General features: G+C 40.8%; 3 protein-coding genes across 5 annotated transcripts in view; 1 reads left to right on the forward strand and 2 right to left on the reverse strand.

Moving 5' to 3' along the window:
- The window catches only part of LOC103612803 (uricase), a 24,557-nt gene extending 7,422 nt beyond the window's left edge, over nt 1-17,135 (forward strand). Inside the window, exons 2-8 of the mRNA XM_008630514.2 lie at nt 9,701-9,919; nt 10,693-10,809; nt 10,935-11,013; nt 13,499-13,685; nt 14,179-14,302; nt 14,619-14,702; nt 15,494-17,135. Of these exons, the coding sequence (XP_008628736.1) occupies nt 9,701-9,919; nt 10,693-10,809; nt 10,935-11,013; nt 13,499-13,685; nt 14,179-14,302; nt 14,619-14,702; nt 15,494-15,631 (948 nt within the window). The 3' untranslated portion in view covers nt 15,632-17,135. The remainder of the gene's footprint in view (nt 1-9,700; nt 9,920-10,692; nt 10,810-10,934; nt 11,014-13,498; nt 13,686-14,178; nt 14,303-14,618; nt 14,703-15,493) is intronic.
- Nucleotides 1-25,761, reverse strand: part of DNASE2B (deoxyribonuclease 2 beta) — a 33,107-nt gene that overhangs the window by 3,178 nt on the left and 4,168 nt on the right. Inside the window, exons 2-8 of one of the 3 annotated variants that reach the window (XM_017729982.1) lie at nt 24,115-24,164; nt 10,915-11,058; nt 8,219-8,545; nt 4,379-4,556; nt 3,085-3,166; nt 2,073-2,234; nt 351-548 (exon numbers count right to left, since the gene is read on the reverse strand). In XM_017729982.1, coding sequence (XP_017585471.1) covers nt 351-548; nt 2,073-2,234; nt 3,085-3,166; nt 4,379-4,556; nt 8,219-8,331 — 733 coding nt within the window. In that variant the 5' untranslated portion in view covers nt 8,332-8,545; nt 10,915-11,058; nt 24,115-24,164. Of the gene's footprint in view, nt 1-350; nt 549-2,072; nt 2,235-3,084; nt 3,167-4,378; nt 4,557-8,218; nt 8,546-10,914; nt 11,059-24,114; nt 24,165-25,761 lie in introns of those variants that run through there. The other 2 variants (XM_017729983.1, XM_008630308.2) reach the window with 2 other exon arrangements.
- The window catches only part of SAMD13 (sterile alpha motif domain containing 13), an 11,925-nt gene continuing 9,449 nt past the window's right edge, over nt 23,286-25,761 (reverse strand). Inside the window, exon 4 of the mRNA XM_008630310.2 lies at nt 23,286-24,528. Within this exon, the coding sequence (XP_008628532.2) occupies nt 24,385-24,528 (144 nt within the window). The 3' untranslated portion in view covers nt 23,286-24,384. The remainder of the gene's footprint in view (nt 24,529-25,761) is intronic.

Here is a 25,761-nt window from a genome sequence, read left to right on the forward strand (position 1 = left end):
AGCAGGAAAAAAGGGAAAGGACAAAAAAATTGCAAGTCTTCTTCGTAACAGAAAACCCCCAGTTGATTCAAACCCTGTATTTCTTCTTGTTGTTACTGTTGAATAATGGAACATAAATTTTCTGAAAAATCTAATTGTTGAATACCTTAGGATGGACCAGACAGCTTTTTGCTTTGTGGGGCTAAGAGAACGTTAGGATGGGACAGCACGCCTTGCCCTCTGTTACATTATTTCTGAAGCTGAACTTTTTTTCCCCCTCAGAGAAAATATTAATTTAAAAATAATTGATTAATTCATATTTTAAGAATTAATTGAGAATGTGTTATAGAGAGAGCAACAGGTTTTCTTACCATCTATGAACAAGTGTGACTTTGCAAAGTGGAGAAAGGTTTCCCCATGAGCTGACTGGAGCTTGGAGAGGCGGCGCACGGGGACCGAGGGCAGCCGGGACTTTGCACAGAGTTTCTGGAGATTTGGGAGATCAGCTTGGAAGATGTCAGGGATGGAACAGCTGTAGACTCCTGGATTATAACTCAGCATCTGTTGGTCTGAGAAAAACCCACAGAAATGAACACATGCAGAATTAAAATTGGTTAAAGCAAAGCAATCAAGAGAGCAAAATTCTGTCTTGGACAGGGAAGCTAAATCCTTCAATCTTCACAGCCTATCTCCTGGATGAGTTAAGTGTCAAAGTATCTTATTTTAGCAATCAAGAATTTGTGTATTGCTTTGTATTCTGACTGGCTCTGCAGCACAAAGACTGGCTGGGAGACTACACTCAGGCTTTCCACTTACACCTCATTATTTTTAGCAGAACAGTTAACTGGTGGTCTTGGTCCACGGCCACTTCCACCCATGCTCATCTTCAAGCCTCTCTGCAGCCACATAGCACTCAGACATCACGTACAAATCCAAACCTGTCTGTATTTACAGGAGTAGTTTCCAGCCAGTTACAGCTGCCAAGCCAAATGCAAACAGAGGAGCTGCCAAAGGGTCTAGTTTGGTTTTAGGGAGAACAGAACTTAACTTTCAGCATCTGGATTGAATTTGCAGAAGAAATCAACTTTTCTGAACAGGGCACAGCTTAACTGTAGGAGTCCTCGCCATGGACAACATAAAGAGCAAGGGAACAAATGGGCTGTTTAGATGAGTTAATTGAAGACAAGTCCATCAGAAACATTCCAGTCTTTCTGGCTCAGGAAATCCCTGAACCACAGATTAGCAGAAGCTGGGGGGATGAGGCAGGAAAAGCATTAGCATATGCATCTCATTTGTTTGTCCTCTTATACTAAACACAAGCATAGATGTGTTTCCACAAACACGAACCTGGGTTAGACAGCTCTGAGGTGTGGCCAGCCTGGCAATTTGCAAAGCATGTCTTTCATTAATATGATTTGAGGTTTGCAACTGAGAAGAGAGTAAAAAAACAGCGTGAAAAGAGTTGAGGAACATGACAATATGACTTCTTGTGATGTCTTTTGATAGTCCCTTTTCAAGATTCCAGTACCAGTTATCACTGTCAGATAGTTCTGAATCTTGCAGCTATATTTTGTTGGTTTTGGGGGTTTTTATATATTTAGTATTGGCAACTTTTGCAGCAAAGAAATACCTGGGAAATTCTAGGTGATATTTATTCCATACTTCATATTTCTGATGAGTCAAGCCTACTACTCCAGCTCAAGCAGTGGTTGCCTTACATTTTTTGAACTGCAGATGACTGTTGCTGAATGAGCTATTACTGTTAAAAATTATTAATCATCCTACTTTATATTTCCAAAGCATTTTGTATGCATGGACTGAGTTTACTCTTAATATGCACTTGTGACTATTATTATCCTGATAGTCCCCAGAGGGAGATGAAAACAGAGTGGAAGAGTGAATTTCCCACATTCACACAGGAAATCATTGAACAAACATAACTGAAGCCAAGAATGCTCTTTCCAGGCCCCACTTGGTTTCCCAATGTGACAAAAACCACTCAAGAACAAGGAATTTTTGAGGTGAAACCTCAACGAAAGCAATCAGAGAGGTGTGGTGGGACAAAGGCTTTCTTTGGGAGAAGCTTTTCGTACCTATTTCTGTGAATTGATCATATTTGAAAGTTATACAGATGGCCGTCTGTCCGAAGGACTCCCCAGTAGATGGATATCCATAACCATCCTCAGGGATGGGAGGGAACAGGGGCACACTGTGAATCACCCAGAAGCCTTGTGATTTATCCAAGAGCAGAAATCCTGTAAAAAAAAAAAAAAGTTACTGCAAATGAATTAAGGAGGAAAAAACCCTGAGACGACAGAGCTGTTGGTTTTGCTGCTGCAGACATCATATTTCAATGGGTTAATGTCTATAGTAAGCTGTTCTAGAGTAGATTAATAGACCATAGGAGACACTAATATTGTATTAAAATTGCATCAATTCTTTCCTGCATAGACTAACTCAAACTGTCATCACGTTTCATTTTAAAAAAATCCTTTCAAATCTCCTTCCTCTGTCTTTAAAAGTTCTGATGATTTGGTGGTTGTGACCGTCTCTCCTGAGCCGTGCCCACTGCTGCAGCCTGAAAATACAGCCCTGCAAAACGTGCTCATTTCCATGTCAGGCGCAGCAAACCCCATCTGCTTCCTCAGGGTAACTTTTAGGCCTCCACTGGTTTACACTTATTTAAAATCTTGATTTTCTGTAACTGCATCCTGTAGCATTTCCATGATCTTGGCAGCAGCTTCGTGTCCAGAAAGTTTGGAGGGGTTTCTGTTGAGGGCATCTTTCCCTTCACATCTTGTACTGCTTTCCCATTAGGAGCAGGATGGTGTGGTTTGTACTTACTAAAAGGACCAGTATGAGTTCCAACTCTTGAAACAAAGAGTCCATAAGCCCCAAGATCCTTCACACAGCACAGGCATAGCAAAAGCAAAACAGAAGCTGCAGCATAGGTAACTATACAAAAAAACACACACCATGCAAATCACTCTTCAGTTTTGCTTTAGGCAGGAATTTTAGATATGCAGATAGACAAACAGACAGACAAGCAGATGCTATCCACAACTTTAGAAAGCAGAAAACAGTAGTTTGGGACTCTCCCTGTACCTTTGGTGTGTCCACATTTCCACCCTTTGGAGTCTGATTCAGGGATCTCATCGTTGTATATCGCATATGCAGTGGTGTTCCTCTGCAGGGAAACACACATTTCTGAAACACGACATTCAGGAAAAGGAAGGCATTTAAGCAAACATTTGCTGGGAACACAAGAAAGAATTCAGGATTCCTCTGTGTGACCATCGCAAGCCTAATCCTGCTCCCAGTTCAGCTGACACAGTCTCCACAGATATTACTGTACTCTCAGTCACTGCAGTAGCCCTTTCCCAAGGATTGGATATGCTTACTAAGCCAGTTTACATGGGTTTAGCGGGCACTTGCCTGCAAAGAAGTTCCCCTCTCTGTTTTTTGGGCCTCTCTCTGATTTAGCAATCAGATCCAGTAAAAATATTTGCTGAGCAAAAATAGACATGACAACTGTTCTTATAAAGGGCAAGCAATTAAAGCTTTTTTGCAAAATATTTGCATACAGCCACACCTTATTTCCCCCGAATAGAGAACTTCAAAGGATTTGGGACATGCCTCCCCTTCCAATGTATTATGAGTTTGTAAACACTTTATTACAGCTACGGTGAGACCTGGGATAGGACAGTTTTCTGGACTGCCAACATTTGAGTGACTTCTGGGAGTCTCTTCTACATACAAATTAATTTCACCCTACCACAAACCCACAGCAGAAATGCAAAGACACACCCAGACTCCCAACAGTACTACATAGATGGGAAAAATAAATATAGGCAGATCTTGTGATATTTTACAATCACTTCACACAAACATAAGTGAGGTGTCTGTCTGTGGGAGCAAAAAAAAGAAGGCCAACAAGCAACATATCACTGCTGGAGCAGTCACAGTGATTTCAGGGGGAAAATCAAAACCCAGGTTTGATTTGAGTCAGAGTGTGAAACGCATGCATACAGGAAGGCTTAGGACAAGTGTCTGTAACAATTACCACTAACCCTGGCTTGAATTCACAACTTCAGATGTTGCCCAACATGAATTGCAGAAAAGAAGCCAAAGGGAGAAAGTACGAATACTCTTTTTTTGATGGATAATACTCTAATCATATGAAAAGCTTGACTAGAAATTAGAAGTTTGAGGATTATTCCTAATTGTAGGCAAAACTGCAAATAATCTGCCCAGCTGTCAAGGTGCTCCTCCCCTCTGTGTGTCTTAGTAGATCTATTGGTCAGGCCTGGCCTTACCTCTATGTGCTTATTTTGGCTGCTTTCATTTCATCTGCATATAATATCAAGTAACCATACCAAAAAAACAAAATGTCACTTGCCTTGGATTCATACGTCTCATACAGCTGCTGCAGTGTCTGTCCCAGAGCACTCTGTGTCATGTTGATGAGGTATTTACCAAGCTGCCACTGCGGAGCCAGGGCATCCATGTACAGGTATTCCAGTCCCAGCATGGGAATCTGTCCTTTGGTATGTTTTGGCAACTTGTAAAGAGCGAACCTGCAACAGTGAAGAGCAATTGGTTTTTTACCACCACCCTGTTTGAATGTATAAATCAGTATCTCCTTCCCTGAGGAAGAGAAGGGTGAATCCAGGGATGCCTGGGCTGGAGGGGGAGCAGTGTGGACATCTCAGCCTCAAAGCAATGACCCAGCCCAGGAACCAGCTGCAGTTTGGCAGCACAATCCCTGCTGCAGACAAATTTGTTCTGCTTCTCAGCAAGCACGGAAGGCTGATTCAGCACCAAACTCCTGTTGCTGCGGCCAGACTGCTCTTGGTGCACCTAAAGAATTTGTGGTAGCCTTGGTTGAGTCCATGAAATCCCTATTGCTCCTGGTTCTGGTAAAGAACCTCAAGTCTCAAACCCAGTCTAACATTCCCCCAGATCAAACAATTTCTATATTTTTAATATGGCTTTATATGAAATAGATAAAATTAGGTATTGAAATTTAAAAATGCACTATATTATGTTTATATGTATCCCAATCACAAAGTAAGTATAAAGCAATGTGATAAAATGTTGTTCCAATCCTAGTTTTCATAACAGACTTGTACTCTGATGAACTGTTGCAGACTGGAAATTTTCAAACCATTAGCCAGGAACACAAATCTCTTCAAAATTGTAAAGTACTCAATATTGTCAGTAAATGGCTCAGTTCATACTAAGGTTCCTGATAAAGTAAACAAGTTTTCCCAGTGCACAAGTCCATGGGATTAATCAGAATATAATTAACTCAGCCACTTTCTCTGAGGGCTGTAATTGAGTAATTTGCTATTAATGTCAACAGTAAGGACTGGGTGGCATTATTTTTAATCTATACTATTTAACAAAAATGCAGCCTGTGCTTAACCCCTCAAGTATATCAGGAGGAGTAACCCTTGCCCAGCTGACTTACAGGCTCAAGTCGGTCACCAAAGACATCTCCAAACACAGGTAAGAAGGGGCAGAAGAACATTCTGCTATTGGGAAAACATTCCCATTAATCCATGGGAAATGTAGGCGTACAGGCAGAAGAAAAACACACACACTAGTGGTGGTCCTGGTAATCCACCTGCATTGCCACTGACTGAATGATCTCCCTAAAGTATCTCAGGAGAAATAATTTCTGATGACAGATCACAGAGAATAAAATGATTTATCTAACTAGGCTGGAGAGAGTGGTCTGTGCCTATACATGCACCAGGAGTCACAACAATCCTTTTATTTGAAATAAAGATTTGAAATGAAGATTTGGAAAGGAGAGGAATAGCAGTAGTTACAGTAGTAAGAGCTGATCCAGGAATTAGTAGATGAAGCCTTCCCAAACTGCTTTGAGATGTACTGAAAGATTTATGCTCTGGAAGTGTTTACAGCCTAGCATCAGACAAATCCACCTTAGCAGGTACGCTTACGAAATGCTAGTCATTGAGCTATCAGGAAATTGCCTGACAATTCCCAGTGGATACATGTTTTGGCTCTTTCCAGAAAGCCAGCTGAGTGTATTACCAATTAAAGCTGTATAAAATCTTTACTGCTATTTGTGCACAGGAAATTTCTCAAGAGCTTAGGCATTTGTGGGAGCAGAGTAAAAGTTATTTTCCTGAGAACCAAATAAATGCAAAGCCTCTTAGACCCGATTAGCATTGTCACATTGTTTGCTTGTGACTGAATATCAACTTACAACAAAGAATCACATCTTCACTTCTTCCCCTCCCCCTGCCCCCCAATAAAAAAAGCCCAAACAAACAATGTGCATGGTGACTTCAGTCATTGTCTAAACATTTCTCAGAAAGCACAGTTTTGGCTTTTATTTGCAGGGAAGGCATCCGGCAGAATACAGTGAGTTTAGATGAATAAAGGAAAGACTCTGCTCTCCTCAGAGAGTCGATCCTATGGCCATTTGCTCTGGTAGCCCCTATAGGAGGTGCAGTGAGGATGGTGGGATGACATCCTGAGTGGAATGAAAACACGTGTGAGCCTTTTGCCTGCCCAGACACTGCACGTGGGGAGGATCTGCCAGCCCAGCTGGGGAGCACAGATGGGATCAGGTCAGATCAAGCGATTCCTCTGGTTCAGCAACAAATGAAAGGGTGTGTGAATACTGAGTAATTATAGAATACTGCAGGATGAAACCACTGCATATCAGGAATTCGCATAAACCTCTTGCTAAATGAAAATAACACTTCCGGTGCTGTTGGTTTAAAAGGGCATTGACATGTTTTGTTTAAGAGAAGGCTCTTCTCAGCAGTTTCAGTTCTGCTTCTCCTGTCAACTTCATAGCAACCAAATCCAGAATCCAAAGCCTAACTGTTTCTTCTCAATAAACTAGGATGATCCTGCCAGACAGGCAAGTTTCTCTTCTTTTGATCAGGGCACATTGGAAAGGAAATCCACCTGTCCTACCTGCTAAATTTGTGAAAGGGAACATGGATTTGCCTGTGCAGACCCCCAAGTTTCCTCCTTGAACAGGCCCCATGTCACTGGCATTCACATGGAGGCACAGGGAATTACTCCTAGCCCCAGCTTTCAAAGAATTTCTCAGAAAATTTTATTACAAAAATTGTCTTCATTTAAGAAAGGGATAGTTTGTATACATATGGGTCTGTTTTTGGTTTTTTTGGGGTTTTTTTTCAGGGAGAAAGTAAATATCTCATACCTTTAAGTTGCTGGGTAGCTGCACAAACTAAGAGTCTGATTCCTGAAAAACTTACGTTATCCAGAAGGGCCTTGGCAAAGGTGCCAAGTCACAGGGATGGATTAGACCCTCATACATTTGATGCTATGCCAACAGAGAGCAAAGCTCCTGCCTGTGGCGTGAGGAGCACCTGCCTTCCCTGCAGTTAGCTCTGTGCACAAGGGAAGGGATGGGCCTACTTCTCTAGCACTTGTATCCAAACTAATCATCGTTCACAAGAAAAACATTTTTATTTTGAAATTGGTTGATATTTATCTTCAGGAAGCTTATGTGCTCTTTATTTAAAGAGCCCTCATTTCACTTTTTAAACCTGGGCTGGATATTATGCAATTGTACTTTGCATCTTTTCATCTTGAAAGCGCATTAACCAATTAATCATTTAATACCCAAAGTTGGGCTCGCTGCTGGCAGCAGGATGGCACTAGCGGCACCGTGACAGCAACTCCGGGCAGGGAGCGACCTCTGCTCCACTCACAGGGCACAGCTCAGCCACGCTGCTGCCACCAGCCCCGCGGCGGCTCAGCCTCCGCTGCCCCTCAGTGCCGGAGCAAGGGGACGCGGCCCCCACGCTGCTGTTCAGTACCAGGCAAAGGGGAGATGCAGGCGCTTTCCCCGCTCGGCGTTTCCCGGGCCAGCTGAGCCCGAGCCCGGGCCCGGCCGGTGCCCCCGGGGCTGCCGCTGGCGAGCGCAGCTTTGGCATCCCAACACAGGTTATGCTCCCTGAGACACGAACGCCGTGTAAAACAGTGACTATTCTGCAGTTAGTCATAATGCAGCATGGTGGTTGGCTCAGGGAAATGAAATCAGATTTCAGTAACTTATCCTAGGTTTTTCAAATGCACAGTTCAGCCACTACTCCCAGGCAAAGAGGGCTGAACCAGCGACTGCCTTGCACTGCTTCTCGGTGACCCACCCACTTCCCGCGGTTTGATCTCACTGTTTTTATATACTCACCCAGCCTTTCTCCCCTGCACGGTATTTACTCACCAATCCACCGTTTCCCCGTCTTCATTCCTGCAGGAAATCTCAGCGGCCCACAGGGGCACGGAGGAGAGAAGTAAGAGCAAAGCAGGGAGGCACCGTGCAGATCCCGCAGGCATTTTGGTTTCCCGGCTGCGCAGGGCGAGCCCCGAGTGGCTCTAAAAGGAGAAGTTGTACTGCGTTAGCTGTCCGCTCCTGCCCACGGAGCGGGGAGCGCACCCTGGGCGCCGGCCGGGACGGCGCAGCCGGCCTGGGAATCGGGTTCCACACCAGGGACGGCCATGGACAGCGGGGCGAGGGCTCCTGGGAGCTGCCGGAAATTGCTCACGATTTCTTTGGGCAACAAAATGAGTTGACAAGTCATGTTTTTGAGCAAAAAAATATTTTGACTATTTAGAATATTCATGGTATTCTTCTTTTTAAAAGCCCCACCCTGCAGATACCGAAACCCTTTTTGGTTTTTTTGGTTTTTTTTTTAGTGCTGCATGACTGATGTACAAATTTTTCACAACTATCTGAAAAAAACCTGGTGTTCGGACAAACAAAACAACATCATTTCCAGCTCACTGCTCCGCCCAGCCCTCGTAGTGAGCGCAGCCCTTGCACCGTGCCCGCAGAAAGGGTTCGCGGTCAGCGCTGGGCCCCGCCCCATCCTGGCTCCGGTGCTGGGGACCTTCAGTCACCCCTGGGGATTGAGCCCGTAGGGACTGAGCCAGAGAAACGCTCTGATCTCTGAACCAAACTAATTGACTTACAATTAGTTAATGCTTTTTAAAACTGTTTTTTAAGTGTATTAGCATTTCTCTTAGGAACAAACATGTCTGAATTGAGCAATTTCACATCTGATAATCTTTTAGCAACTCACACATAAAAAGCTTCAATTTATATTTTGGTGTGTAAAATGCTTTCTCCCTCCTCATTAAAAGGGGCTGATTTACATTAAAATATGTTGATACGGAGTATGGGATATTTCAGCCTCAGGGAAAGTCCAGTGCAATGAGCTCTGGATATTTTAGCACAACAGAAATCCTCACAAGCTTTGCAGTATTTTGTCGCCTTGCTAGTACAGCCTCTCCAACACTGTAAGAGATGTGTAAATGGGGTGTGTTTGACAGAAGCAAGGTAAGACTTAATAATAGGGCTTAATGCAAACAAAACAAATAATCCCAGAGAAGAGACTCAGTGAAGGTCTATATAGTCAGGACTAATTCAAAGATGACAAATGAGAGACTAGTCCACTGTGACTCCTCTTCTATAATCTGGCCCCCAGAAAATTTTAAAATTTTATCACAGCTGCAACTAATATAAAAATAGTCTCCTAAAGCATTTTTTCTTCCCATCAGGACTCTGCAATTTATAATGAAAATATTCTCATTATCACAGGTAATCACAAAAAATAAAGGCCATGGGCATTGTTTATGTTTCATTGACAGCATAACTTGGGCTTCCACTGTGTTTCTTTACAACTGACTCATATTTTCTTTGCAGATCAAGGACCTTGAAGTCCTCAACTGTGAATATGGCAAGAATACAATTAAGTTCCTTCGCCTTCATAGAGAGGGAAAGAAGCATTTTGTTAAAGAAGTGGAAGTGTGTGCACATCTCCGACTGACTTCTCCTCAGGAGTACCTGGAAGGAAACAACTCTCTTGTGATACCTACAGATACCATAAAGAATATTGTCCTCGTGTTGGCAAAAAAAAATGGGGTATATTTTTTATTTTTTAACTAGCCTTGCTGTTTCTTATAACTTCATTTGGAAGTATGTGTTATACTAACTTTTTATTTTCAATTGGCATATCAGATCAGTACCAAAGTCATTTTCAGTGATCTGAGAGAGAAGTTTTCCCTCCTCCACTGCTTTTCCTGTGGACTCCGTCTTCGTTTTCCAAAGCCTTTTTATCCCAAGAGCTAGCACTGTTTTTTGTGAATTTGTCATATAAAAGCCATCTCTTCTTTTTTTTTTAAATTTAATCGCCCATAATCCTGCATTATTCCTATATAGCATTTTTAAACAGGTCTCAAAGTATGACATTCCTCTTAATTCTTTTGTGCTTTTACTGCCATCAATTGCATGTATCGTAATGACAATCTGTAGCACTGAACTTCTCCATAATGAAATCCCATTTTTACCCTGAAAACCTTAATTAGCATATCCCCATATCAATCAGAATAATCACTATAAATTATTATTTCAGCATTATATCCTCAAAGCATAAAACTCCTACAGCAGTTTCTCTCAGTCCAAGGACTGCAGCTCAGTGTACCACAGAATGGGAGATTTTTGACACAACTGTAGCTGCTATTTGCAGCATATGCTGCAAGCTGGTCAAATGACTGGGCACAGTGAGCCAAGCCAGAAATAAGAGAAATGTGTTTTTAACCACACTGATTCTTCTCAAATACTTAAAACAACCAGAAAAATCTACTTTTGTACATGAGGTAATTGCTTCTTTCTAATAATACTGTTTGCTATCTTAGATCCCAAGTTTAGAACAGTTTGCTATAGATATCTGCAATCACTTCATGACAACATTTTGCCAAGTGGCATACGTCAAAACCTACGTTCAAGAAGTACCATGGCAACGTCTCCATGAGGTATCTAAAATACTAATACATTCCATTTCTTTATCCTGTAGTCATTCCTCACTCTCTTAGCTCCTGTTTTCAAATTAACATAGTATTTATGGCACTTTTACTTACATGTCTGCTCTACATTGCAGGATGGCGTTCCCCACATCCACTCATTCATATGTGTTCCTGATGGGATCCGCTTTTGTGAAGCTGAGCAGTGCCGGAATGGTGAGAAAAGAATTGGCAATGTCCCCTACTTCTCTGTAAATATTTCTGCCAATGAGAGATGAAGATGGCTTTAGAGATAGCTACAAGTGTTACAGGGCTTAGGGCACAGCCAAACTGCCCCACATGTCTAAACCAAAGAATATTTTTATAGTGTAATTTTGACGTTCTTGATCTCTGAGACATGGCTGAAGAACTAATGTAGCTCATGTTTGTATGTATATCCCAAATATGGAATGGTTACAACAGCACATCCAGCAGAACTGTTACATCTTGCCACAGGATTGAACAGCCTGCTGAAAGAAAAAACCTGTACAAGTCTCCAGTGCCTCTTGGCATCACCTTTTTAAATGTTACTAGTAATGTTAACTACTGCTGTACTTTTGGCTGCTTCAATAGTATTGACTGTATTTTCTGGAAAATGTTAAAAAAGACACCTGAATTTTTTTAAAAACGAAACAAACAAAAAGAGTTTATACTTTCTTGAAAAGCTGTTGCTCTTAATGTAGATTGAATTAAATTTTTCATCATCCTGAAAATTTAGCGTGAAATTCTGCAATTTCAGATTCTACACAAACAGAAAGCCTTAATGGCTTACTGAAGAAACCACACTTCCTTCTTAGACTTCCCTTCATGTAGTCCTTTAGTTGTTTCTTTAGAATTCCCTGCCTAGTTGAACAATAACCAAAGTGAAGATTTTCAAATCACTTTTATTTTTCTTCTAAGAGAATGTTCTCTATATTTAGCATCCTCCTATGCACCTATCAGCCAGACATGGGAGTTAATTTCTCAGTTAATCCTATCTTTTAACAATTTTCTTATCGTGAAAAAAAAACCCAACCTAGTGAGGTTTAACAGAATTATTTTTTGCCATTATATCAGCTGATAAAAGGATCAGAGTTTTTTGGAAACTCAAAACATCATAAGTAACTTAACAGAATCAAAATTTGTCAACTGAAGACAGCATGAGCGCAAAGCCTCCTGAAAGCACGGCATGAGCTGTTCACCTTGGAAACTCTCCCTGGGTGCCGTATCCTTTGGAGCGAGTTTCAGGTTGATTGCTGCACAACCAGCCAGCCTTTCAGTCAATCTTTTGTTGCAAAGAGCTCTTTCAAACAAGGCTAAGTATTTGAATATAAGACAAATATCTCTCCAGGTTCACTGATAGTATCTGCACTACATTAGTACCTATGTCACAGACTTATACCCAAGTGATAAATCATTCAAGATCTGTACAAACCCCAGAATATCCTGTCCAAGGTCAGTCTCTTCTTCAGGTTTTTTTTAAAGCTTTAGTAAATAACAGGGGGACATAGAAAAAATGATAGATATACCTCTTTATACTCTTTCAAAAACAATAAGAAATGTAAACAAGAAAAGAAATAGATAAAATGCAGTTTCAATAATATCCAGTCACAGAGCAGTTTAAAAACACTCAAACCTCTAAATAACCATGCAGTTTAGAAATGTCTACCACAGTGGAATTATTTCCAGTATAAATTCCTTCAAAGACATAATTTAAAGGCAAAATTTGCAAGTCTTCCAAATCCAAGGCAGGATTACTATGCACTTGACATATTCAAGAATTAATTTTGAACTAACTTGTGTGAGCACCAGCAGCAGCACAAAATCAGCAGCTTGGGCTTCGGCCACTGACTATCTGCACAGGCCCTGAATGAGCCTGCATGCCATGAAGTTTCTCTTTTCTGAATCAGCTTTTTGGCAGCTCAGGTCAATGAAGTTTTCAGTTACCAGCTTGGTGTGCTCTAAATGACTGACTGCTTGAAATTGTTTAGCTGCTGTTCAAAAGGTGTGTCAGAAAAAAATGTTCAGGTCACAATTGCTTGGTCTTTAGAAGACAATGACCCACCCATGCAGCAGGGATCCTCAACAGCTCGTTTTATAAATAGTGGCTAAGAGCAAAGCCACTGTCAGTTTGAACCTGTGGGTGGCCTCTGTATCAGTGCCAGTTCCTGCTCATTAGCTGAACTGCAGGGATTTGCATTGGCTCCTGGCTCTTTCTCAGAGATGCAAAAATCCCAACAGGAAGGGTATCTAAAGCAAATTACTGACCGGGGCTCTGTCTTTATACAGAGAATTTTTACACTTCTCTGTATTCTTGGAAAAGGCACCACACCTCTTGCTGTACATCACAGCCTAGTAGCCTATTTAATTTCCCTTTAGAACCATTCCTAAATAGACATCAGCGTGAGCCAACCAACACATCCCAATTCCAAGCAGGTGAGATAAATAAAGTCTATCTTCAGTTTTCCTTAACTGCAGATCACTTGATGGGATTCTCTGTTTTCTAGATTGACCTCTGACTTCAGTAGTTTCTGTCTTGTTTCTTACCTTTCTGCCAATATCAGTGTGCAGAAAGTTACTGTCTGCTTTCTAGCTCTGGAGCTGTCAATGCAAGCGTGCACCCAAAGGTTTCTTTTCTTTGTGTGAAAAGAAGCTCGTATTTTCTTGTAATTTTCAATCACAGGTCCTCTGATTGTCTTTGCTGGAATTAAGGACCTGAAACTTATGAAGACAACGCAGTCTGGATTTGAAGGCTTCTATAAGAATGAACACACCACACTGCCTGAAAGGCATGACAGGATTCTATGTGGAGAGCTCTTCTGCAAATGGTCATATGGTGAATGCAAGGATTTTGACTTCGACTGTATATGGTATATGTTATATCAAGTAATATTAATTTCCCCATCTATACTCACGAAGTCCCTCTATACAACACAGAAGGTCTAAGGGCCCGATCTGCAGCTGCCATGCACCAGCCACTCGGGTCTCAGTGGCAGCACTAAGCTCTTGTTACGAGGGGTAAGAGGCATGTCTTAGGGATACTCCTCTCTCAGGGTACATCAGTGGACAGGATTCAAATGAACAGTTCAGTGTTCAGTACAGAACTCTTTAGGAGAATAAAATAACTAATTTGTTAAATACTTTTAGCAAAACCTATTTATGAATGGTATATCTGCTGGGAGGGGGGAGAGGAAACAGAATCTGGGTGACAGGACAAATTGTTCTTCCACAAAATCCCATAGGCTATATATTTGTTAGAAAAGACATGCAAAATACAAACAAAAACCACTCTACAGTAGAGCATTATGAATCTAAGCAGAGACAGCTGATACAAGGTTTTGTAAGAACCTGTGTTACCTCTAGGAAGAAAATCCGTGAATGTATCCTTGAAGCCTTTTCTGGACCACCTGACTGTGGGGAATATTCACCCTCTTACCAGAAAACTGTCAACTGTATCCAGATGCTTGTCCTTTCCAGAGTGTCACAGGTATCTTCTTTCCTCCTAATGATGTTTTACCTCAATTTACTAACAATAGCGAATGTTAATTACACCACTGGGAAGACCAACATGAGACTATTATTTCCTCTGTCAGTTGTAAGACTGGAAACTCCCCAACATCACTCAGTGCTTGGCAGCACTTGAATAAAAGTGAAAGGTGTGCTACATGTATTCACTAGATTGCATTTGATCACGTGTACTGGGGGGGTGGCATTGTTCTTTTTTACACCGAGTGAAAAGCCTAACAGGCTGTTGGCTGAAAAGGTGCCCTAATTCATGATCTCATCCATTTTCATGGTTTCAGGTACAGGTCATAGAAGTCGTCTTGAACAACACTTTTTATAATGTTGTAGACATGAAGAATCTAGGCTTGACCAATGACAAAGAAGTAAGTAAATGCTTCAAAGACAACTTCACTGCCCTCTTTAGAAATACTCAGCCTTAAAGCATAGCAGCAGTTCTACATAAAACAGAGTTAAAGTGAGCAAACTTTCTCTCCCAGTCCCGGTAAAAGCTCCACATTACCTCTAAAAAATACTTACACTGATTACAACAGGAGGATAAATAATTGTCTGCTTGTGTTACTGATAAAAGCTAAAGGTGCAGGTGGAATACTCTGGACATCAAAAGGATCTGTAACAGAGACTGTCTCTGAAAAATAATTGCTGTTTTCTCTGCTGAATTTGACTGTCCATGATAATGTCAACCTGTCCATTTACCCAAGCAGAATGCACTGTGGCATCCCAGATTGGTCCAACAGTGGACGAGGTACAACCCTGGGATCGGGGAGAGAGCAAGTGGTAGGGGATGAGATGTATTTGCTCCTCCCTCCACAGCTGCTCTACCTGCCAGCTACATCCAGCTGAAAGTCTGTTACATTATCCTCACATGAAAGAGAGAAATGGGGTAATTCCATTTGGCATCAATGGTCTACAGTCTGTTTATGCTCTAGTCTCTCTCTGAAGTCTTGTAATTCTGCTACCATGCTCTCCTGTTCTTGCCCTCTTTCAGGTGGACATTATAGATCCACTTTTACTTGTGATAACATATCTTCCACTGATGTTCATAAGAGAAAGAAAGGGCCTGGGCATGATTTTATAAGGAGGTGAATAGTCACAATTTCTGCTGGCACATCCCTGTCTCAAACATAACCTTTGTGTTTGTGCTCATTCCCCTCAGGTTTTGGTTCCAGTGGAAGCTCCTTATGGCTCCTGTGCTTGCACACTTGGTCGGAAGAAGTTTTTTGAAGTACAAGGCCATATGCTGAGAGATGAGAGGAGATGTCAGCTTGGACTGGCAGCTGCCCAGGGAAACTAAACCTCTTGGCTATACTCAACCTTCCTGATAAACTTAATAGCATGGCTTTCCTATCAATGTTTACTCCTTATTGGCCTCTTCCATTGCTGACTACTTTTCCCTCTATGAACTCCTAAACATGGGATTTATGAAGGACCCTCAGGAATTCAGAAATCAAAGTCTGTCCCTGAATTCCAGTGTGATTTGCAGACTGAAATGCCCTAAGCTGTTCGGAAAATCCCAGCTGGAAATATTATAGTAAATTCATTTTCAAACTAGCTATTCCCAGACCTTTTAATGAAACAATTCATTTGATGTCTGTAACATGTTTTTGACATGTAAAATCAGGAATATTCTCTTTATTAATATTTCTTCAGTAAAATGAATATACAGGCATGAGAGCTGCTGTTACATTGACATAACCTGTTATGACCCCTTGATGCCACACTGATCTAGAGCTGAGGTTCTGACCCAGAGACTGAACAGGGAATCAGTCAGAATCAAGATTTTTTTGCACAGGAAATGAGAAACAGAAAGAAAAAAAAAGCATCTCTCATATCTCCTTTGTGGTGTGAATAGTTACAGCTGTTGACTACTTTCTCTGCATGTATTCTGACTGCATGACTGCTGCTGCTACTCATCAGACTGTAGTTACTATTGTACTTTTACATTAATCACTGAGGTGATTTGAGGGTTTGGGCTATCTCTGTAGGTTTAATTAAATAGTTTTCTTTAGTGTAATAATCTTATCATGACTTCTGAGCAGGCAGGAGTCAATCTACGTGGCCCTATTACATTTGGGAGGGGTAGGGACAAAACTAGACAGACAGATAATGCATATTTTACTTTAGTTACCCCAGGTGATAGCTTTGAACACAGAGATAAAACAATACAGTCAACAATTCTCATCTCACAAACTGTGGCTACCAGATTTGCAACAGGAATTCTGCTCAGCTTCCAACAGATTCTAACCCTTGCTCTCATTTTCTCTGAGTGTCATTTTTACAGACTCCATGTGACAGAGTACAGATCCAAAGGGAAGTGCCTAAAGTAACTCCTAAAAACTACAATTTAGTTGCCTTTGTGCCTCCTGAGTTGGCAGACATGCAGCATTACTCTGGGTACAATCATTAAATTCACAGGCACCAAAAATGGGGGAGATGTCCTGCTCTGTGTGACATTTTGAGGTGCTTTGCAGGATAGAAACTTGCCTTGATGAGCAGGGCATAATAGATGCAAGGGAAGGAAGAACTGTCCACCAGCCTGAGCTATCTCCTGAACAACAGGAAAAATGACACCACAGAGTGAAGCTGTCCCAGATGTGATGTTCTCTGGTCACCAGCCAATTCTGAAAGGTTTATTTACAACACTTCTAGCTTTTCCTGGGGACCTTCTCGCTTACCTTCTTAGATGGTGTTGTATTGTACTTGCAGGCTTATGTCTTGCTACTTCTGTCACTTCCAGGTGCTTTTAATTTATTAATGTATCTTTTAAAGGCAAATAAAGAGCAACATCAAAAAACGAACTAGTTTTTGACTATTTACTACTTGTATATAAATGTGAACATTGTAAGTAAAAGAACTATTTTAATTCATCCAATTTCACCTAAAAAGTGACCAATCTTCTTCTAAATGACAGTTCACTAACAATAGAGGAAAAAGAATCTTACTGAACATGACAGCATTTACCTCTTTTCGAAACAAGGCAGATCTGCACAACCAGCTTCCTTTCTACTTTATAAGAAATTTATTGCATTAGGCACAAGGTTTCTTTCATTACTCTTTGTGCTTCATTGGTGGCCCTGCAAGGTAGTGCTGGAGTAACCTCCATGGCAGAATGAGGACACAAAGCAGCAAGCAGTTGTTTACTGAGCCTTTCCTGTGGCAACAAGCACACATGTACACTCGAACAGTGTGGTTTGTATAAACCTCCAGAGACATGCAGACATTCGCTAAGTCTTTAGAGCATCTCAGTGCAGCTCCATCCAGCACTGCAAACCTGAGTCACTTACGTGGGCAGATTGCTTCTAAAGAAAGCACTTAGGCAATCGGAAGCAGCCCAAATTTCCCATATGGCAACTAGATTAAGACAAGAGTGGCATAAATCATTCTTGAAAATGTGAGTTACCCACACTTACTTGGGCCTGAAATCTGACCAAATTCCCATTGGCTTCATTAAATTCAGTCACCACAATGGAATTGCATTAATTTCATTGAGACAGATGTTTTTTTCAGCTCCTGTCCTAAGGAGCTATTCAAGTTGCTTACTTTGTCTTACTCAGAAGCAGCTGCGATGCTTTGCTGACAAAATCACACTTGATGAAAATGAGCAGCAGCTAGCAGATTGTAAAATTGCTGTTTAAAATACAACTTCTTGCTGATAACATGAACCTTGCTGTTCCTGGGCTACATCCCAGGAGTTCATAGGGGCTGAAGCCTCCTACCAAAAAACAGGTTATTTCAAGTGCACAAACATATTAGCTTTTTAGTCTTTGATTCTTTCTCATCCTGTTTCTGTTCAATTCTGATAACTGCCCAGGACAGTCCAACACAGCCCTCCTCAGCTGCTCATCATGCTCCACACACAACCAATGTCACACAGATAAAATGCACCAGCTAAACTCATCAGCCAGTACCTAAAACAGAGAGCAAATGTCACTGTCAGGGTCAGTGCAAGGGATCTGTCTTCCCTGACTGTATTATTCTATAAATATTGCTACCTGCTTTCCAATATACATTTAAACCTGCCCATTTTTATTAACTATTACAGCTACTTTTTCTTTTCTTCCTTAAAGTTGTCTTTTTTCTTTTTTAATTTAACCTTGCTTTTATCAAGAGTACATAATCCTGACTCTAAGTTGAACTGAGATACTTAAAGTGACCAAAAAACTGTTTCTGACTAAAAACCTCAAAATAAATACTTCTGAATTTAGAATTCCACTATTTTTATACACACAACAGCCAACCATACTCCTCCTAGAAAGTACACAGATATATCTAGAATGGAAACGTATTAAATGTTTCCAGTTACTGGATCAAAAATGTCAACTCACAACACAGCTATAATATAAATTGTTTTCTGAGAGCCTCACCATTCATAGCAGACTGAGAAAGATACACACATGTACCTGAGTGCAGGCATGCACATATGTGTATAAATGACACTTATTAGATCAGCTGATGTATGACTAATCTATGGCAATCAAATCAGAAAAAACATCTGGGGTTAGTTGTTGCTGAAACAAAATCCAACCCAAACAATACTGGAGGGACTCAAAATTAGATAACTAAGGGGGTAGAGATACCTTTGATACAGAAGGAAATACAACAGCAGCCAGAGTGCCTGAGTACAGTGGAGCGCTTCTGCCACTTCTCAAGTGTGGCATTAGGAATGAATTCCTACATTACATCTGACTGAAAAAGACAAGAGTTCAAGTTTTAATGGCCTCACACTCCTGCAACATTTTCAAATGCTCTAGACATACATATTTCCAGGTAGGAAAGCTCGGGCAAACTGGCATATATTATTTATGCAGAAGGGAGAAGGGAATTTGAAGAGTGACCTTGTGAAACAGGGTTGCTACACCCAGGCACACACCCATTTCAATGCTTCTCTCCCCACAGTTTGGCCACCAGCTTGAGACCAAACTCAGCCACCAGTTCCTTACTTTTTACTTCCTTCCTCCTTCCACTCAGACAAGACAAAGCAATGTTACTCTTGAATCCAAGAGATCAGTGCAAATGATGAGCCTTCCCTCCCTTTTCTGATACAATTCAGAGGCATCTGCCAAAATCAGAGGCATCCTCAATATAGTAAGTACCAAAGAGTGTTTATAGAGGGGCAGCTGGATTATAGCAATCATCCAAAAAAGGGAAGAGAACATCCTGAGATGAATGCAAGTCTGCCAATGCCAAGACATTTGCTGCTGCCTTATCAGCAGATCAGCTGATGATACAGCAGTTGTAACTGCTGACTGCTCCTTTAGCAAGGATGCTCATGAGTGTAGCATATAAATACAACAGTGGTCTCCAGTACTCACCAGCAGCCTTCAGCAGCAATGAAACTCTCACATGGAGACCAAGAACCACTTACAGTTTTCAAGGTGATCCCCTTGGGCTCTCCATGTGCCTGAGGTTATAGCTGAATTCCCCAAATTTATGGCAGCTACCAACCAATGTTATTCTGGGAACGGAATGCACATTGAAGATCCAAATGAACATCACTAAAGCAATTCCCTAATTATAGGGGCTAAACAAAAAATAATTTAATGACCTTGTTGCATTATCAAATTAAAAAGAAGACAGAGTTTCCCAACAGGAATGAAAGCTACTTATTAAATGTCTGCCCATTCTTCCAGTGAAGACTGCCCCTGCCAGTGTGCTAATGACAGCCACTGTCCTCAGTGCTCCCCCTGGGGAAACTGCTGTCCAAACTTAGCAACACAGAGGCGAAGGTGCATCGAGACCTTCCATGTGATGGAATGGGACATGGATGAGATCTCTTGAACGACATCTCCAAACACCAAGTCCTCTCATTAGATGATGAAGAAGCCAATCCATTGCCTGTGGTGAAGGAGAGAGTAAAGCAGACCCTCCTCTGCAGTGCTCTACTCACTCTGCTCCTTATGAGCCAGTGATTGTTACACCATCCACCTGTAATCATTTCATTTCCCACATGACTTTTGGGCCAAAAGCCATTCCTAGAAGAGAATGAAATGCTGTTCTGACTTGGAAGTAAAGAACCAGAATGAAGACAAAGTAAGGTAGCATTTTTTTGGTCCTACTCAGACTCAGTCTTCAACTTGTATACAATATTGCCATTAAAAAAAGAGAAATAAATTTGCAGCTTCTCCTAGACTCACAGAAAATAAGACCCTCTGATTTTAAAATAACTGTCACTGTTACTTAAGTGTGGCAGTAGAAAGAGGAGTGCTGAAGACAGAAGATCAATTCAATGCTGAATTTTTAAAAAGAGAAAGAGTGAAAGGATTTGGTAGAATTTGAACATGTTGGAAAAAGCAGGGAAAAGAGGAAGAGTTAATTTGGCAATTAAACCCTGACAGTGACAGCCTAATGAGACATTTTCCCAGGGCCATTTCTAACCAGGAGTGATGCATGGGGGTTACTCCCTTTATTACAGCTGACGAATCTTGTCTTATAATTATATGGGCAAAGAATCTTCCACAAACTGATCAATTGCAGCACATTAGAACAAACTGGGAACAATAACATGCAGGGATGGGAGATGGCAGCAAGTAGTCAGAACAATTTTTTCTGGGCTGAGAAAGTGATCTTGGTGGACAGGTACAGCCAGAGATCCCATACTTTGCTGACAGTTGCCTTACACGTGCTTTAAGTGTGGTACTTGGCTCTGTTTGGATGCAAAGAGGACATGCCATGTTGTGCATCAACAGCTTGAGAGGAGAGTGACCAGCTGATGAACAATTCCAATATATATTTCACACTCATCATACCAGAATAGACATACTGTGATACTTTCAAATAATTTTAAAAGTGTATGAAAGATTCTAATAGATATCAGTAGTGCGTATTAGGAGAGAGGAAGGACAGGGAAGAGGAAGACTTTGGCTGTAGCATGATTGTTTTTGTGCTGACCAACAGCAGGGCAGGGGAGCTCAGTGCTCCTTTACTCCTTAAAGCTGCCTCGAGGAGAAGAAGGGCACTCTCTAAATTGTGGTTTGGTGTGAAAGCCAAGACCGTCATCACACTCACTCCCCGTATCAGCTGAGCAGTCAGATGCTGGCAGCTTAACCAGAGCACAGGCAGGGCTTTTAAGGAAGAGGGACTCTCCCAGCTGCAGGCACATATACGGGCATGATTTAAATTGGATTCCTGCACAGCTCTGCAATTCAGAGCTGCGGTACTGACACTGGATCCAGTAATGCCTATCAGTTGCTTCCTCATCTCAACAGCAGCTGTGTTTTCTGCAAGAGGAATGGTAGCTAAAAATAATCTGGCTTTGACTTCCTCTTTTAAACCCTCCAGTCTCTTAGAAAGATTTTTTTGTTCTCCCAGAAACAGCAAGGAGAATGTATGAGACAAAACCAGAACGGTCAACTGCACAAAGAGAACAGCAGCATTAGAAAGCTCAGAGAACAGTAGGAAACTACAATAAAAATCAGAGACAGTAAAAAAATTGCCACAGTTTCGACCAATATTTTCCAAATTCCCTTTTGCACTTGCAACAAGACTTCTGTAAGGCCTTTATTTGTATGACTCAGTGGTGCTGAGCAAAACGGAAATACAATCTGGATGTTTCTGAATGTAATTCATTTGCTCATTAAACATATTAAAAGAAAGAACTGTGTTCAGGAGTCATCAAATGTACTCTCATGTCTGCACAGTGGAGATTTTTACTCCCTCTTGGAATAAGTATGTTTTACTTCTAATTCTGACTTCCATAGGACCATAAAATGTAAATCCCACATTTATGCAACATGCAAATGGAGAAAAAAAGAATATTCAATTAATCCTTCAGTAACATAGCACTATGTATTCTCAACCAAAATAATTCTACAAATACAGTGCTGGTTAGCATGTTCAGACTGTTTTCACGATCCTTTTCATAAACATACCTAATTCTGTATTAAAATACTTAGGAGTTTCATGTATAATTTTTAAATTGCAGCCCAAAATTAGCCAGATACGGACTACAGCTCAAAATTCCCTAAGGCAGGGTTGATGATCTCTATTTGAATCTAATCTACCAGAAGATCCCTACTCCCAGTGGGTATCTCTGGACATGACCAAACTATAAATAAAATCCTAAGCGGAATTCAGACCACGGCTTGCAAACCTGCTGCTCATAGACCAATACCTGAAGTAAGCATAATACAAGGGACAGACAAAAATGATGAACAAATACATCTCTGTCCTGTTGTCTCAAATTCCAAATAAATACATTGTACCACGTAAAAGTTAGAAAGAATCCAAGAAAGCATGCTGCTGTATATATTTATGTAATATAGCATATACCATGAGCTTTACCTCTGGCATAGCTATTACCATGGCTTTGTCCCTTCTCTCCCCTTTCTCCCTTTAACACCGGTAACCACAAGCAACTCTCTGAGCACTGTAGCATGAACAGCCACCTCACACTTGGTCAAGTCAAAGTGAAGACAGGGCCACTGCCTAGGCAGGAGATTGCAGGAGTTTCTCCTTCCTCTCCCTGAATCTTGTCCCCACCTAGCAGAAAGCAGCACCCTTCTCCCTTCTCAACTGCACCCCCTCACCATTTCCTCCCACACTGTTCCCACTTTCACCACACTCCCGTGCTTATTTCCTGCTTCTTGGTTCCTTTGCTCAGCATCACTGATGTAACTCCACATCCCCATTTCAGGGGTCATGACTCAGCTCTCTGGGCCAGAGACGATGGTGAGCCCAGACAGGGCTTAACACCATCCATGGGCTGTCTCCCAGACATTCTGGGGTAAATCAAACCATCCTGTGTACCAGGACCAGTACAGTGGCTCTGCACCACTGACAGCCCCAGACAGGGGTAAGGGAAACACAGATGTTACTGGTGAACTGTGACCAGCCAGGAACTGGCTTCTCTTTCAGCAGTAACACCAGAGAAGAAAGAGCAAAAATAACTAAATCTTTAAATATTATGGTAGCTGATGTTAAAATTAACCACAAGAACATAGAATATTAAGTAGGTTTTGGTACCTTTTTAATAGGAAAATGGAGAAAAGGAGCTCCAGTATACCACAACAGAGAAAGTAAAAGATCTGTAAACTGAATCCAAACATAAGCAATGTTTTATTGGGATATAGCAAGCAACCTATCAAATAGGGAACCAGTACAAACAGATTGAACATGACTCTCTTTTAACAGAGATGTATGGTGACAAGACAGCTTCTTTCAGTTCTTAAAACAAGTATTCAAAGTGTTAAGTAAAGCATTAAAAAAAAAATCAATCATTACAACACCAAAGACAGACAATATTAAAAATGTGCAGAATTTTACTTTTTACAAATTTCTGCATAATGTTAGAAAACAATCATAAATTAAAAAAGGAATAAAATGAAGCTTTTTTTTTTGTCTGCAAAGCAACACAAACCTTTAAAAACCAATTATATTTTACATAGGACTACTATTAAAAACAGGTGAAAAGCTGAAAATTTAAAGCACAGCAAAAAATATACAACCCAGTTTCACCTGTCAGCAACACCTTCTGATACTGAAGGAGTTTTGTTAGTTCTATGTACAGCTTTAAACATTGCAGCATACCACGAGTAAACCTTAATAAGGTCAAAATAGGACCCTCTGCAAAAAAGGGTGACTTGGCAAGTGTCAGGCCCATCCTGAAATTATAAGTAGCAATAATTTTAGTAGGTCTTTAGTGTAAATCAAAACCTACTTTAATTGGTTCCTCTCTCTCTAAAGATGCATGTAAACTTTGGGGTTGGTTTTCTTTATTTTTTTGGTATTTTAATTAACAAAATCAAGAACATGTCTGGCTCAAAAATGAGAATGACATACCTCCCTTTTGTTCTTGGATACAGTGATCTCAACATGCTCATTGACACTTCCTAAAAGAGAAAATCATTATGTACTATGTAAAAAATACACACCACCTCTCTCAGTTCAGACTCAGTATATAGTATATTGCCAACTCTATCCAATAGGATATATATTGTACTTGGTTTAAACTCTTAATAGATATATTCTCTCTTTACAAAGTTCCATCACATGAAACCAAATTGCTTATTTTTCCTTTGAGGCACAGCATGACCCCAATGAGACAATTAGCTATAAAGAGTTGTTCTTTAGATGTTGTGTCTGTAGAGGTTTTACGTGATATTCATAGATTTTCAGCGCAGGCCCCAGTTTTAATGAAAGTCCAGTCAGTACATCATTTCTTGTCATCAACAGTAATGATTTCCCATCAATTTCCTATAAGAAGAATTAAAGAGTTGATAAAGACAAATATACAAATCTAACAGATGAGAACAGTCATGCAACAAATGGAAGACTACTATGGTGGATCAGTGAGAAAAGAAACAGTAGCCTTGATTTTCCTGAAACCATGATCACAGCTGCTAAACTCTGCTGTCTACTTTTCAAGTGCTCACCTGTGCTGACTAAGGCATAAATAATATTTAGTCAAGCACAAAATCCAAATGAGCCTAATTTCAAAATTCTCTCCTTGTAAACATCTTTCAAATTAATAGGTACAAGTGAAGAATGCCTAATTATAAGCCATTAAGGGAAGGATACTCCTAAGAAGGGAGCTTATGAAGTGCATTTCAGAAGAATTACTATTGACAGCAATATGCAAGTTTAGACTAGTGAGTATCTGCTAATAACTTCAGATGCCTTCTTTCAGATGCATCCTGTGGGGGGAAAAAAAGGAAAAGGCTCTTGCAATCGGAAATTTTAGAAGGGCCTAACTGGAGCTTGACACTCTGAGGGAACTTCTCTTCCTCTACTTACAAGGGAAGAGGGGAAAAGCAGCAGCTTGCCAGGTTAGGTCTCAAAAACCCCTACACTCTCCTGCTTAAAATACATTTTGTAAATCACAGATATGGTGGGATTTTATTTCCTCTCAGACCTTGACTTTCTGATCTGTTTAGGTTAGAAATCCTGTAGGCTTTGTGGTTTTTTCCATCTCAAAACCTTGTCAAAATGGAAGAGAAAGAATCCACATCTCTCAACTCTCTTCTCCCTTGCAGACATGAGACCATCTTTTTCATTACACATTCTTACAGTTCAGTCACACTGAACTACTCCAGAAGCATGAGCTGCAGCTACACAACAATGCATTGATTGGTGTCTCACAACACAGCCAGATCACCAAAGGGCATCATAGCCCAAACATGTATATAGCCTTATCTGGCATTCTCCTGCACTGGACTCTACTCTGCTGTTTCATTCTTTTTCATACTTTTAATTACAACCTCTTAGTATTAACTGTTGAATTTGTTATCAATAGCCAACAACTAATTCAAATGCTGGCATTTATTGTTGTCCCAAAATGTAGTATTTTTGTAAGTATTATAAACATTACGCATCAATTTATCCCATTGCAGCATGTTCCTTCGGAATATTAAATATTATCTTGGAAATATCAGAGATCCCATCCTTTATTACAACTCAACATGAAAAGAAAATTTCTATTAGAGTTCA

The sequence above is a fragment of the Corvus brachyrhynchos genome, unplaced genomic scaffold (assembly GCF_000691975.1).
Source record: "Corvus brachyrhynchos isolate BGI_N302 unplaced genomic scaffold, ASM69197v1 scaffold101, whole genome shotgun sequence".
NCBI classification, from domain to species: Eukaryota; Metazoa; Chordata; class Aves; order Passeriformes; family Corvidae; genus Corvus; species Corvus brachyrhynchos.